Raw genomic sequence first — 14,352 nt, forward strand, 5'->3', positions numbered from 1 at the left:
TGTCATCTTGGGGACCTGAAGGGATTAAGAGTGAAGGGGTGGGTTCCAGCCTGTCAATCAAGATATAACCAATGAGGCCTCTGTGTGGGCAAGGCCTTCTCCTGAGAATTCTGGGAACTCCTGCATTTCCTCCTTGGAGGTGGGAGACCCTTCTCTCTCTCTGCTCACTCCCTGAGAGACGCTCTACTGACAAGGGTGACTCCTTGAGAGACATCCCTGAGGAGAAGCCACATGGACCTACCCTGATGCAGCCAGAACCCTGGACCTGGAGATGCCACGTGGAGACCCCTGCCAGTGCTGAGATGCTTACAACGCCACTGGACCCACAAGACTTCCCACCCACTGGCCTGTGATTGCCCTGCATTCGGTGTCATTGCATGTGTTTCATGAGTCTGAAGAGGACTTTATAGATTAGTATCAGACATAGGAGATAAGATCGGACTTATGGGCTTAAGACTGGACTGGGTTGGGAGGCGCTCTTAATGTACAATTACCCTTTATATAAAACTCCCTCTTATGCACCTATGAATTTCTGTGGATTTGTTTGTCTAGTCCACCCGGACTAACACAGTGGCCCATACCAAAGCGAGTTTCCTTTGCGTCAGTTCTCTTGAGGACCTTCGGCGTGTCAGAGTAGGAATGTGCAACATCTAGTGGCTGATTCCTTCTGAACCATTGTTTTCCGTCACTCAGGCCTCTCATTCTACCACTAGTTCAGGTTGGTTTGCTGCTAGCACCTTCTCCTCGTCCTTATCGGAGTATTATGTGGATTTCACTCACTGTTCTCCTGTTGCTGGGCATTTTTACATCTACGCGAATAAGTTCTCTATGAATCATGTCTTCACACTCCTTTCACCTCCTCTTTCTTTTGTGAGAACCTTCTCCACTTCTTCCCAAGTCCACACCTCCACCACCCGATCACTGCAACCTACCTCCTCTACAAGAGACCTGATTTTGCTCAGCTCGTATCACCCCCATGTTCTTCCGCCTCCCCTAGGCCCTCATCCCCACTGGACTCGGACCTCCTCTTTACCTTCACTGGCACTGTCGTGGGGGTCGTCTGGGCAGCGTTTCATCAGAAAAGTATTATTTTTATGCAAGTATCCATGGAATTCGTTGTAACAACAAGAGCATGTTTCATCTGCTCAGCTTGCTGGTGCTTAAGGTGACATATGTGGGGTCTACCTCATGGCGGCCCTGTGTATAACGGAAGGAAACTCTACCCAGTCCTGCGCCATCCTCCCACTGGTTGCTGTGTGTGAGCCCATTGCTGCAGCCACGGTGTCAACCCGTCTTGTTGAGGATCTTCCTCTTTTTCACGAACCCTCTACTTTGTCAAGCAGGATGGCCGTCTCCAGGGACTTATCTCTCCTGAGAGCAGGTCCAAAGTGCCCGAGATGAAGGCTCTCCATCCTTGCTTCTTCTTGTTTTGAAATCCTTGCTTGCTTCTAAGTAGCATCTTGTCCCAAGACAGACTGGTTCATTTTGGCAGGCCACGACGTCGCCGGTCTGTTTGCCGACACTGTGATGTGAAAGCATCGCTTCTTCGTTCTTAGCTATTCAGAGTCCAGTTTTCTCGTACATACGAGCAATTAAAAACACCATGGTTTGGGTCAGGATTACCTTAATCCTCAAAGTGATAATGGAATGAAATGCCACCCAGTCCTGGGACATCCTCACACTGGTTGTTACGTTTGAGGCCGCCGGCACTGCCACTCTACTACCCTTATGTGTCGAGGACCTTCCTCTCGTCCGCTACCCCCCTACTTTAGCAAACATGAGGCCTCCTGCAAGGACCGGTCTCTCTGACCACAGGTCCAAGGTACGTGAGACCAAGTCTCACCATATTTGTCTCTAAGCAGTCCGTCTTCCATGACAGAGTTGCTTGTCCTTTGGGCAGTGCATAGCCCTCTCAGTATTATTCTTTTTGTTTTTCCAGAGTGTTCTTCCTCCCCCTGATTGTTAGCAGCTCAGCGTGGGGACCCTCAGTATTCGTCACCCGCACCGTAACTGGGTGTCATTAGTACTCATATAAGCTAAGAAATATTACACTTAGATAATTTCCTACCGTATTTATCACCTCTGATTCATCTTGATGTGAAGTGTCACAAGGATTCTTTATGGCCTGGTGCGGGGGGAGGGTGACGGGGCCAAGGAGTGGTGACCCCATGAGCAACCGCACTTGGTGACACCCGCCCCAGTGAGATCACCGCCAGCTTCCATCTCCGCTGTTAGCTCTAAGGGGAAGGAGAGGAGCCTGAAGCCTCACTTCCAAGGCGTTAAACTTGGGAAATATTTGAGATGATCCAGAACTCCAGCCTCCGTGGGGGCTGTGCTCTGCCTCTGGAGACTCTCCCGAGGATACCACAGCCCGTAAGGTTGTGACCACATTGTCTGCAGTCCCTGGAAATTGCAGTACTGTCAACCTGACCCTCTGTTCCTCACCCAGACTACTTCCTAATCCCGGAAAACAGTAGGCCGTAGCCTGCCGCTGTTCTGCGAGATGCCTTGAAGACTCCATTGCTATTTTTGTGTCTCGGGGCCCATTAGCTAATGAGACTTAACCTCTGGATGCTTCCTCTGGTCTCAGGGTTCCCACCAAAGCCAAGCTCAAGCCACCAGCGTGAAAGGGAGGAAAGTGGGCGTGGGGAGAGAGACAAATGCTCAATACTCATAGCTGTTACGGGGGGAGACAATATCATGATCCTTCTATTAAAGAGCCAGGAAACAACATCTCCGGATGTAGTTCCGAAAGTGCACACAAACATACACATAGGTTGTGTGGGACAGATTGCTACCCTACAGATGAGTTTCTGTTGTCGTGCTTGACCAATCTCAAGCTTCCCTTTTACTTGAACGGGTAGTGCAGTACACGTGGGCGTGATTCAGGTTTAGACACGGGAGCAGTTGTTCCTTTCTTCCTTTGTTTCCCCCACCCCACCCCACACACCCACACACACACCCACACACCACACACACACCACACCAAACACCATACACACACACCACATACACACCCACACACACACCACACACACACCCCACACACCCCATGCTAATGAGAAACACAGATAAAAATGTGAATGTGTGTCTCTAAGACAGCGGCATTCGAAAGATTTGTTTCCTCTCACACACGAAACTCAACCCGACACCCAAACATGAATGGGTGAGCCGTCTCAGGACTGGATCCAGTCCCACCGCTGGTTTACGAGCTGGCCTATCTGATACAGGACACTGACCACGTGGACGGTGAGCAAGCACCCAGCGGGTGGAGTCAGGGTGCCCAAGTGCTTGCTGAGCGCGACCGCTGAGTGAGCCGGGACGTTCCAGGCCTCTCCTGGAACTAGTCCAGGTGTTCAGTCTATCGTCTTCAAATGTTCCACTGGAAGTGGACGAGGACCAGACCTGTAGCGGGCGAATTAGCAGAGTCCCACTGGGATCTTTGAAGCAGAGGGAGAAAGAGAATCCTATGAGAATAAAGCCTTCCAAGTGGCCCGAAGAGAAGCCATTGGAATGCTGGGCAAGGCTCACCTGAAGAAACTAGCCCACGAAGAAGTCGACTCGGAAGTCATGGTCCACCAGGAAGAGGGCACGCTGCCCTCTTGGGCCAGGCACTGGCTCTTGGACCAACGAGACCTCATTTCAAATCCTGACTCAGCAGCTGCCTGTGTGGTCAAAGACGAGTCACTCCGCACTGGCCTTAATTGCCTCGTCTGTAAAATGGGGGGAGGTGGTTATCTCTCTTTCAGGGCTGCTTGTGGGTCCTGGAGATCATACAGGTGGGTGTACTCTGAAAGGAAGGTGCCCTGGTTGCACAGTGCTAAAACACCTGGTTGCTAACTGAAAGGTCAGGGGGTTTCAAAGGCACCAGTCATTCGGAGGAGAGTGGCGTCACTGTCTGCTTCGAGACAGAGGCAGTGTGTGAACCCCGCGGAGGGAGTTCTTTCGTGTGGAGTCGCTGTGAGCCAGAGTCAGCAAGACCGCAGTGGGTTTGGTTGACTCTGAGCAAAGCTCCCGGAAAGGAGGGGCAGGGGAAGCTGAAACCAAGGGCCTGCCTGTGCCCTGTGTGGGGGCCAGTGTTGCCGAGGACGGCCGCAGTGATGACGATGGGTCATGCGTGGAAGAGGTGGGAACGAGTGAGGGCTGGTTTTCAATGACGTGTCTGGTTCGTGGCACCCTCGCTGGGGGCCGGAGTTATTGCTGGTAGGAAGTGCAGTCCATAGCTGCATCAAGCATCGTCATCAAGCATCGTCTGTGTGGCCGATTGGTGGTTTGGACACGGGAGTCCTGTTGGTGTCGCGCTTATGAGTTGGGCTGTGAACCGCAAGGACAGCAGTTTGAAACCACCGGCCGCCCTTTGGGGCTCTCTACTCCCATAAACAGTGAGTCTGGGAAACTCACTGGGGTAGTGCTACCCTGCCCCCAAAGATGGAGTCAGCATCTGCTCGATGCGGGTGGGTTGGGCTTGGGTCAGAGTGAGGTGGACGTGCTCTCAGGAGAGACCCGCCCCTGGACAAGCACACCACGCAGTGAAAAGAGGGAAGCCTCGCAATGAGATGGATCGATACAATGTCTGACGTTACTGGTTTCATCCCAAAATATCTATATCCGCTCTTGAAAAGTGAGAAAGCCACTCCCGTCAAGCAGATTCCAATTCATAGTGACCCAACAAGACAGATAGAGCTGCCCCTAGGGTTTCGCAAACAGCACACTTTTAAGGGAAGAGACAGAAAGGGCAATCCCTGCCATCGGATCTGTTCTGACTCACAGCAGCTCTATCAAACAGAGTCGAACTGCCCTTTTAGGTTTCCAAGGCTGTACATCTTTACCAGAACAGAAAACCTCATCTTTCTTCCAAAGAGTAGTTAATGGGTTTGAACCTGTGGCCTTGTAGTAAGTAGCTCAAAACGTAACTCACTGAGCTACAAAATCCCCAAACCAAACCCACTGCCATCAAGTCAATTCTGACTCCTAATCACCCCAAAAGACCGAGCACAACTGCCCCTTAGGGTTTCCAAACTATAAATCTCAATGGGACTAGGCAGCCTCATCTTTGTCCCCCTGAGCAGCTGGTGGAGTTGAACCTCGGCCCTTGTGGTCATCCACCCAGCACTTTCCCAACCAGGGTTGCTTGAAAATGGAAAGCCCGCTTTTTCCAGTTTTTATATCTTAATCGGGGTCTTGGTGGGGTTAGCGGGCCGTATGCATTTGGTTAGCACGAAATCTCTAGGGAGTCAAATCTTTCTCCCTGCAAAACGTTTTTCTACCCAGAAAGAAGCAGGGGCTTTGGAGGGAGAAAGTGGGGGGGGGCAGGGGAGATGGGGCCGGAGCTCCTCCCTCGGGGGCTGCACGCGGCTGCAGAGTTTCAGTTGCAGTTGTCAGACTAAAGCAAACACTGGAGAAAATGTCTCATCTCTGGTCCCCCGGACCAGCTTGGAGAAGGCCAGCTGAGGGGCGGGCCCGTGGCCAGCTGGCAGGGACTCAGGGCCCTGCCAGGGTGCAACGCCGCCTGCGCTGCCGTGAGCTCATTTGCTCCATCTGAGTCATTTTATGGTCAGAGCTGTTTCCAAATCTGCAGAAGGGACAGCGAGGGGCTGTGCAGATGGGGAGGGGGAGGCGAGCACCAGCAAGACTGTGAGGAAGGAAGAAGTACTTGGTTATTTTTGAAGGGTTTGCATCCCACCACCCCACCCCCACAGACCCCCAGGGCTTCTTGAGGGGCTTGGAAAAATCGCATGGGGAGAGGTTTAATATGCTTATGTAATCCACTCGAGTGAGCTGAACAGGTCTCTAACTGCTCTACAGCCCTGCTGTGGGGCAGGCGCTACTGCCGTGGCTGCCCTGCAGCACGGGAAACTGAGGCACCAAGCGGTTCATCAACCTGATGTCATTTAAGGCTCCTGATCCATCTGAATCCCACTCTCCAGGATCATGGACAAAGGCTGAGACGGTGCCTCCCAGAGCATAGACAGCAGTGTTGGGGTGCCGGAGGGGAATATCGAAAGTCCAGGGACTGAGGAAAGGACCAACATCCGTTTTGGGAGAAGCGCGGCCAGAGTCCTCCTGAGAAACAAGGGTGGTCAGACTTTGTCTCTCATACTTCAGACGTATTGTCAGGAGAGACCAGTCCTTGACAAAGGATATCAGGTTTGGTGAGGTAGAAGGGGCAGCGAAAAAGAGGAGGGCCCTGGATCAGATGGCCACTGGCTGGATAGAGATTGTTGAAAAACCCATGACTGTGACCCCTAACCACCCTTCCAGCCAGGAGCCCGACTCATCCCCCGGCTCAGTTTTCATCCAAACAACAGGCAGTTTCATCCAAACAAGTGGGCACAGTAGAGTACTCAGACCTGAGAGCCATTGACCGTTTGAGATCAGTAGGACCAACATTCAGAAGGGTCAGGAGAGAAGACTGGAAAGAGGAAACGCGGTGAGGAAGTGGACCAAGTGCTGGCACATGGTGGCGGTCCTACTGACGACACGCACAAAATGCGTACGAATTGTTGAATGGGAAAGTGATTTGCCTTGTACACCTGCACCCAGTTAACAATGAAACGTTGTTTGGGGCTTTTTTTTAATATATCCCAATTAGGATATGTATGTGTGTGTGCCCTAGTCACGCTGTGATTTTATGTCGCCTCCATCGTCTCCCTGCCCATCAGTGTCAAGTCAACGAGCAGCGAAGACCCAGCTCCCCTCAGTGGGGCCCTCCTGTCAGGCCCTGTGGGTGTTTGCCTCTCTGACCTGTTGAGTTCAGCTCCTGGGGTGAGAGAAACGTCGCTCACCCTCAGAAACGACCATGCCGTGTCTTCAGTTTGTGCTTACGGAGAAGCTTGGTGGCCAAGACAATTTCCAGAAAATTCCAGCTCTGAACGGTGTTTCCTTCAGGATAGCATCAAGGCCTGGTGGAAGCTGGGATTGCCCATGAGAAGGATAAGCTGATGCGTGTGGCCTCTCTTCGGTGGCAGCTAAGCTTCTTGATTGAATAGGCCTAGGCCCTCCTCCTCGTGGAGCATAATGGGGGTCGAGCACGATGGGGATCTCTTCTCAGGAATGTGGCTCAGTCATGCCCTGTCCATAGTCAACCTTTTGGCGTGCAGCTCCACGCTTATAATGTTTATAAGCAAGTGTCACCTACTTTTACATTTTCCTCTTTAGGTGCAAAGCTATAGGTATTAGCCTTCCTCTACTTGAAATCTCCAACACAGCTACATGGTCAACCCAACGGAAGTGTCTTCAGACCTAATGGAAGTGTACTCAGACTCCGATCTGTATTTGTGCCCTTTCCCAACAAAGGTGACCCTCACAGCACAGGGAATGATTGAACAATGTCACTAATAGCCCATGCAAATGAAAGTTTGCTCATTAATTCAACCGTTTGAAGTTAATTAGGAGTTCATTCAACCACACTGGCAGAAGTTAATTAATGACCTTACATTGGCAGAAGTTAATTCAACTACATTGGCAGAGAGGTGCCAGAAACAAAACCTGGACTCAGAAGAGGACTTGGAACAAGAGATGCCATTGCTGACCTCCGATGGACCTTGGCTGAAAGCAGAGTATGTCAGAAAGATGTTTGCTTGGGTTTTATTGACTCCGCCAAGGCACCTGACTGTGTGGATCAGAACAAAGTATGGCTAACACCGAGAATATAAATTCCAAAACACTTTTTTATGTTCGTGCAGCACCTGTACTGGGCCAGCAGGCAGCCAAACAGAATAAGGGAGTGAGGAGTGACCTAAAATCAGGAAAGGTGTGTGCCAGGGTTGTGTCCTTTTACTTAATCTGTATGCTGAGCAAATACTGTGAGGATCTGGACCACGTAAAGAAAAACTCAGCATCAGGGTTGGAGGAAGGTGTATTAACATCCTGCGAGATGTAGATGACCTATCCTTGCCTGCTGAAAGCTAGACGACTTGAAGCACTTGCTGATGAAGATCAAGGGTCACAGCCTTCAGGATGGTTTGCAACTCTGTGTAAGGAAAACCCCAATCCTCACAATAGGTAACATCTCACGATCCGTGGAGAACATACCAAAGTTGTCGAGGATTTTCATCTTGCTTGGATCCACAATCAATGCTCACAGAAGCAGCAGTCCAGAAAGCAACAGCGCATTCCATTGGGTAAACCTGCTGCACAAGATCTCTTGAACGTGTTGAAGAACAAGGCTGTCACTCTGAGGACTAAGGTGTGCCTGACCCCAACCAGGGTATTTTCCATCACCTCATCTGCATGGGAAAGTTGGACCTTGGATAAGGAAGGCAGGAGAAGAGTCGATGCGTTTGAAAGGTGGTGCTGGTGACGACCACTGGAAGTCCCGTGGACGCACAGATGAACAACCAAATCCGTCTTGAAAGAAGTGCAGCCAGGACGAACCATGGGAGGAAGGGTGGTGGCGCTGCAGCCCACAGATGTTTCTTAACCTGTGGTCTCTCCACGTACGGCCTGCCTCCTCGGTCAGTTTAATGTTCCCAGCCATTATTTCCTCCGCCCACTGTGTACTATCTCCAGTGGGCTTGCTAAGAGCACACCAAGTCCCTTGCTGTGGCTGTTGGGTGAGTGAAGGGCTCCCTTTGGAGCTTTCCGAATAGCAACATCCAGGCATGAGGGGACCTTTTGCTTTGTTGGCCAAAAAGAATAGATGTTAATGAAGTCCACTGCCTCAGAGGTTGTGTGTCCTATCTCTTGTTTTGAGTGGGACGGAGTTTGTAGGCATGACACATAGGCGGCTGGGTGGTCTAGCCCATCTGATGAAGTGCTGCAGGTGCTGGGGAGACTGCATGCGTGGTAGCTGTTTGCGCGGGAGGCCCTATCCCTTCTTGGCCAGGTGCTGGAAGGTCAGCTAGTGGGTTGGTATTTACATTGCCGGCTATGGGTGGCCGGGACTCTCACCAGGGCCCTGTCCTTTGACAGCTTCCCCGACCTGAGCCCCAGGTTTTCTCAAATGCAAAGTGCGTCTGATTTTGCCACCAGGGGTGGGAGTGGGGGTGATCCTGTGCATTTAGCATCTAAGTGGCTAACAGTCACTGGCTGCTAACCAAAGGCCAACAAATCTAGTTTGGAGGGAGTACAGGCAGCAGGCTCCATAGCGGCAAGGATGGGGAGACTGTGTCTCACATACTTTGGCTATGTTGTCAGGAGAGACCAGTCCCTGGAGAGGAACAGCCTACTTTTGGCAAAGCAGAGGGGCGGGGAAAAGAGGCAGGCGTTCGACAAGATGGATCAACTCAGCCGCTGTGTGTACGGGCTCAAACACAAGAACAACTGGGCAGCTGGGCTGGGCAGGGTTTCCTTCTGTTGTGCGTGGGGTCGCTATGAATTAGAACCAAGTGGGGTCGCTGTGAATTAGAACCAAGTGGGGTCGCTGTGAATTAGAACCAAGTGGGGTCGCTATGAATTAGAACCAAGTGGGGTCGCTATGAATTAGAACCAAGTGGGGTCGCTATGAATTAGAACCAAGTGGGGTCGCTGTGAATTAGAACCAAGTGGCAACACCAACAGCTCAAAGCCTATTAACTGAGGGGAGTGTTCATCCAAAAGGGGCCGCTAGCACGCCACAGGGGTATTTCCCAACCACTCACTGGTATGAGGGGCTTCCAAAGGGTCATGTGAAAATGGCCTGAAAAGATCATGGGATTTATCCACAAACTTTTGAAGCCTCCTCCTCTCTGAGGGGGAGGGCCGGGAGGCGAGTACTTCAATACCATTGGTCACCTAACCTGGCTCAGTAAATGGTTCTTTGTTATGCGAAGAGAGCAAGAACAGTTGAGCTAAATTTAAACAACAAAAGCTGTTGCTGTAGCCCAGAGTTCCCGATTCCTGGTCCCCGTGAAGAGGCCGGGCGAGGGGTCCGGATAGTATAGTCCTACTACTCATGGGTTGGGCAGCAGTCTCAAAGTGGACAATTTGAAACCACCAGCAGCCTCTCGGGAGGAAATCTGGGCTCTCTGCTCCAGTAAACAGTTACACTCTGGGAAACCCACCGGGGGTGGCACGGACTGAATGGCAGGGAGTTCGGGGTTTTTTGGAAGAGCCCAGGTGGTGTTGTCAGGAAGGGTTTGCTGCTAGCCTCAACGTTGGCAGTTCAAATCCACCCGGAACTCCCCACCCGGGGGAGAATGCTCTGTAGATCTGCTCCTCTATAGTGACCCCACCTGGTGACAGAAGTAGAAATGTCACGTAGGGAGGTTTAGACCACCATCTTTACAGGGCCCGGTCTCTAGCGCTCTTTCCCTAAGAGCCTATAGGTGAATTCGAACGGCCAGCCTTTAACATTTGCCTGCAAGTGCTTCACCGTGGGGGCCACCAGGGCTCAGGTCTGGCTCCTGGGATTCCTATTAACTGTGAAGGTAAGCTGTCTACAGACGGGAGGCTGGACTCTAAGTCCTCCATCATGCGTCTCTGGGTAAGGGGAACTTCTGTTTCATCGTCGTAATCAATGCTTCCTGGGAAAAAAGAAAGAAAGAAGAGAGAGCCAGCATAGATGGCCAAAAAGCTTCTCCAGGTTTTGCAGGTAGCTGCTGTCAGGCTGGCCCCAGTGCATGCCACCCTGTGGTGCCCAGCGGCGCCGCCGGACAGTTGTGACCCACAGGTCACCAGTGCTTGCTCCCTAGTCTGTCTTAGTCTGGAAGCGCCACTGAACCTGCTCAGCCTCTGGGCAGCACACCAGGCTCCCCTGACAGACACAGGACGCCCATCGTCCACGACTCATGCCCGAGTTACTTATGTGGTGCTTGAAATGTCTGCCACAAAATCTCCCTGGCCATGGTGTTCATTCGGGCTCACAGAGCAAGCCTTTAGGACAGAATAGAACTGTGCCTCAGGGTGCCAAGAGGGTAAGTCTGTAGAGAAGCAAACAGCCTCATCTTTCTCCTGAGGAGTGTCTGGTGTGCTTGAACTGCCAACCTTGCCAATTAGATGTCTAATGCTTAACCCACTGAACCACGGCTGCCTCCAAGAAGAGACTTTGAGAGTAAACTCACCAGCTGCTCCGAGGTAGATCAGGGAGGCTGTCTGCTCCTGTGAGGAACAAAACAAACCCAAACTCACCGCCATCGAGTGGGTTCTGATTCGTAGTCACCCCGCAGGGCAGGGTAGAACTAACTACCCTTGTGGGTTCCCAACTGTAACTCTTGGCTAGAGTAGAGCGCTTCGTCTTCCGCCCTTGAAGCTACTGGTGCTTTTGAACCGCTGACCTTGCAGTTAGCAGCCCAATGCTTAACCCCTCTGCCACCAGGAGTCCTCCGTTCATACACTGTCTAGGGTCTCAAGGAGTCAAAGTCGACTGGATGGCAGTGGGTTTAGGACTCAGAGGCTGAAGGAGTCGGTTCTCTCAAGTTGATCAGGACCTGGGCCGCTTCCACTGTTTAAGTTCTGAAGTGACTTGGTTCGAAGACAAGGAAATGCTGAGATGGAACTAGACATATATTTGATGTATCTTGATATTCATGTGTTGTTCTTGTTGTTAGGTGCCACCCAGTTGGTTCCGACCATAGCGACCCTGTGCACGACAGAACAAAACACTGCCCGGTTTGTCTTTCGTCATCCTCACAATCGGTCCTGTGCCTGAGCCCGCTGATGCAACCATGGTGGTGTCGACCCATCTTGTGGAGGGACTTCCTCTATTTTGCCTGCCCTCCACTTTACCTAGTGTGATAGCTTTCTCTAGGGACTGATCTCTCCCAACAAAATGACCAAAATATGTAGGATGAAGTCTTGCCATCCTAGCCTCTAAGGAACACTCTGACCGTACTTCTTCCAAGAAAGAGCTGGTTGTCCTTTTAGCAATCCATGACATCTTCAATGTTCTTCTCCAGCACCACAGTTCAAATGCACCCACTCTTCTATGGGCTCTCTTATTCAGTGCCCAGCTTTCACATGCATGCGGCACAATTAGAAAGACCATCGCGTGCGTGTGTATGGCTTAGCGCTCATCACCAGCCTCAGAATCCCTTTGGAGCAGTTCTGTTCTGTCCTGCAGAGAGGCTAGGAGTCAGAATGGACTCAACACTAGTGAGTTTTGCCTTCTTGAAGCCAACCCAAATCCACTGCCATCAAGACTGCCCCAACTCATAGCTATCCTCAAGGCCTGAGGACAACTGACCCACAGGGTTTCTGAGACTCTGAATCTTTACAGAAGCAGGCAGCCTCATCTTCCTCCCAAGGAGCAGGTGATGAGTTTGAACCATCAACCTTGTGGTTAGAAACCCAATGTTTGACCTTCTGCATCACGAGGCCTCCTTTGTTTAAAATCAGCATCTGACTCCATATCTGCTGTCCAGAGCAAACTCCTTGTTATCATTGCTTTTGCCTTATCTTTTTGGTCCCCCCAAACAGACATCTAACTTGGTCCCCCTCCTGAGTTCCCTATAGTCCTCCCTATCTGCCCCCACCATCCCTGGCTCATCTGCCAGGAACAGGCTAGAGTCTTAGGGGGGATGTTCTTCCCTGCACTTACCCCACAACTCCTAATTCCCTGCTGGTCTGCCTCTCTGTCTGTGGAGACTTGGTATGTCTTTCCAGGTATTTCTCATGTCCCATACCTTCTCAACCAAGCCCTCCCCTCTGCCTACCTTTCCTCTGAAGCCCCCTAGAAAGCCTCGTATGTTACTGCCTCGTAGAGTTACCGTACAATGGAGAGTACGCCACACAATTTTGAACTTGAAGGTAAGGACTTCCTCTTCTGGGTGGTGAGGATCACTGTTGCACCAAATGATTCTGACAGGAATCCTGGTTAAGAGAAGAAATGAGCAAGGGAAGGGCGATGGATGGATGGATGAATAAAAGGATTCCAGGAACATCAAAAGCTCATCCCTTAGGAATGATGGAAGGAGGTCCCAGGTGTGTCGTTTAAAAAGGAAAGAAAACAATTGAATATTAAGACAAGTGCCCTTCTGTCTCTTGCAGGCCACCATGGTCCTGAGCTCCGCGCACTTCTGGCTGGGATTGTTTCTGGTTCCCACGGCGTGTTTGATCGAAGACATCGCCTGGAGAGCGTAAGTTGGGAAAGGAAGTCATGACTGGAGTCACCCTGAGTCTTGCCCCCTTGCCCTTGCAGTGAATTGTCTTTCACTTGAAGCCGAGTGCTGCCCCAGGAGGTTCAGCACTCGGGGAGTCTGCAGAAGCCATTGGCCTGCTGTTGGGGATGAAGGGTGTTGCTTTTCTTGGCCAACTGTGCTTCATTTTGAGACCACCGCCTTGTCATTGATCATAAGGCAGCATTTCCATAGACAGACCTGCCCATCAAGGTTAGGAGGCATGGCTCAGGTTGTAGTTCTCCTTAGATCAGAAAGTTGATGCTAAGCGATCACCAATATGGCCTGGCTCAGAATCCCACGTGTGGCAGTTACATCATCTCCTGTCAACTTGATCTAAGGGGTGGAGCCTATCCTGTCAGTCAGGCCATAGCCAATGAGGCCTCTAGGTAGGTGGGTAGGGCATGGCCTTCTCCTGAGGATTCTGGGAACTCCTGTCTTCCTCCCTGGAAATGGGAGGCACACACACTCTCTCTATGACACCTTCCTGTGGACAAGCCACATGGAGCCACGCTGATGACAGCCAGAGCCCTGGAGATGCTTCCACTGCCACCGGATCCACAAGACTTTCCTCCCACTGGCTTGTGATCTTCCTGCATCCAGAATCATTGCACGTGCTGTGTGAATCTGAAGAGGAATTTATAGACTGGTATCAGACAGATGGGCTAATGTCAGACTTACAGACTTGATCCGGACTGGGCTGGGATGTCTTATTGATGCATAAATTAGTTCTTGATATAGTGTTCTATCTTACACACACATGAGCGTGAATGAATTTGTTTCTCTTGTCAACCCAGACTGACACACTATGCTTAAAGATGTATTGCGTTTGTGTAAATCACTGCAAACTAGGAGAAGGCCGTAGTCTTCATGGTTTTCTCCCTGCCAAATCAGTCAGACTCAGAAACTTTCCAACAGAATTCCTCTAGCCTGTCAGTTTTGCGAAGTCTACGGGGAAAGAGAATTTCATCTTTATGGAAGATGGAATTGTATTTTGGGTTCATGAGGAGATCCTTCGCTAATGCGCTTTGTGGTTGTGGGGTGCCGTCAAGCCGGTTCTGTGCACAACAGAACCAAACACTTGCTGGTCTTGACCTCGCTGCCCCAGCCACTGGGTCAACCCATATGTCTCTGTGTTAGACAGGGTTCTCCAGAGAGATAAAACCAAATTGCTGATAATTTAATATATTTATTTATAAAGGTAATTAGATATATAACAAGAAATGAACTGTTAAATCATATACAGATAAATATATAATACAAGAAATAAACAATTAAATTAGAAAGCACTACAAATGGCTCAGTGCAACTAACGTCC

At 50.8% G+C, this 14,352-nt stretch overlaps 1 protein-coding gene across 1 annotated transcript in view; it reads left to right on the top strand.

The window, feature by feature from the left end:
* Positions 1 to 14,352, top strand: part of ATP8A2 (ATPase phospholipid transporting 8A2) — a 616,683-nt gene that overhangs the window by 560,203 nt on the left and 42,128 nt on the right. The window contains exon 32 of the mRNA XM_045293987.1: positions 12,907 to 12,995. Coding sequence (XP_045149922.1) covers positions 12,907 to 12,995 — 89 coding nt within the window. The remainder of the gene's footprint in view (positions 1 to 12,906; positions 12,996 to 14,352) is intronic.

The sequence above is a fragment of the Echinops telfairi genome, unplaced genomic scaffold (genome assembly GCF_000313985.2).
Source record: "Echinops telfairi isolate 266 unplaced genomic scaffold, ASM31398v2 ScPeMD7_2565;HRSCAF=3150, whole genome shotgun sequence".
NCBI classification, from domain to species: domain Eukaryota; kingdom Metazoa; phylum Chordata; class Mammalia; order Afrosoricida; family Tenrecidae; genus Echinops; species Echinops telfairi.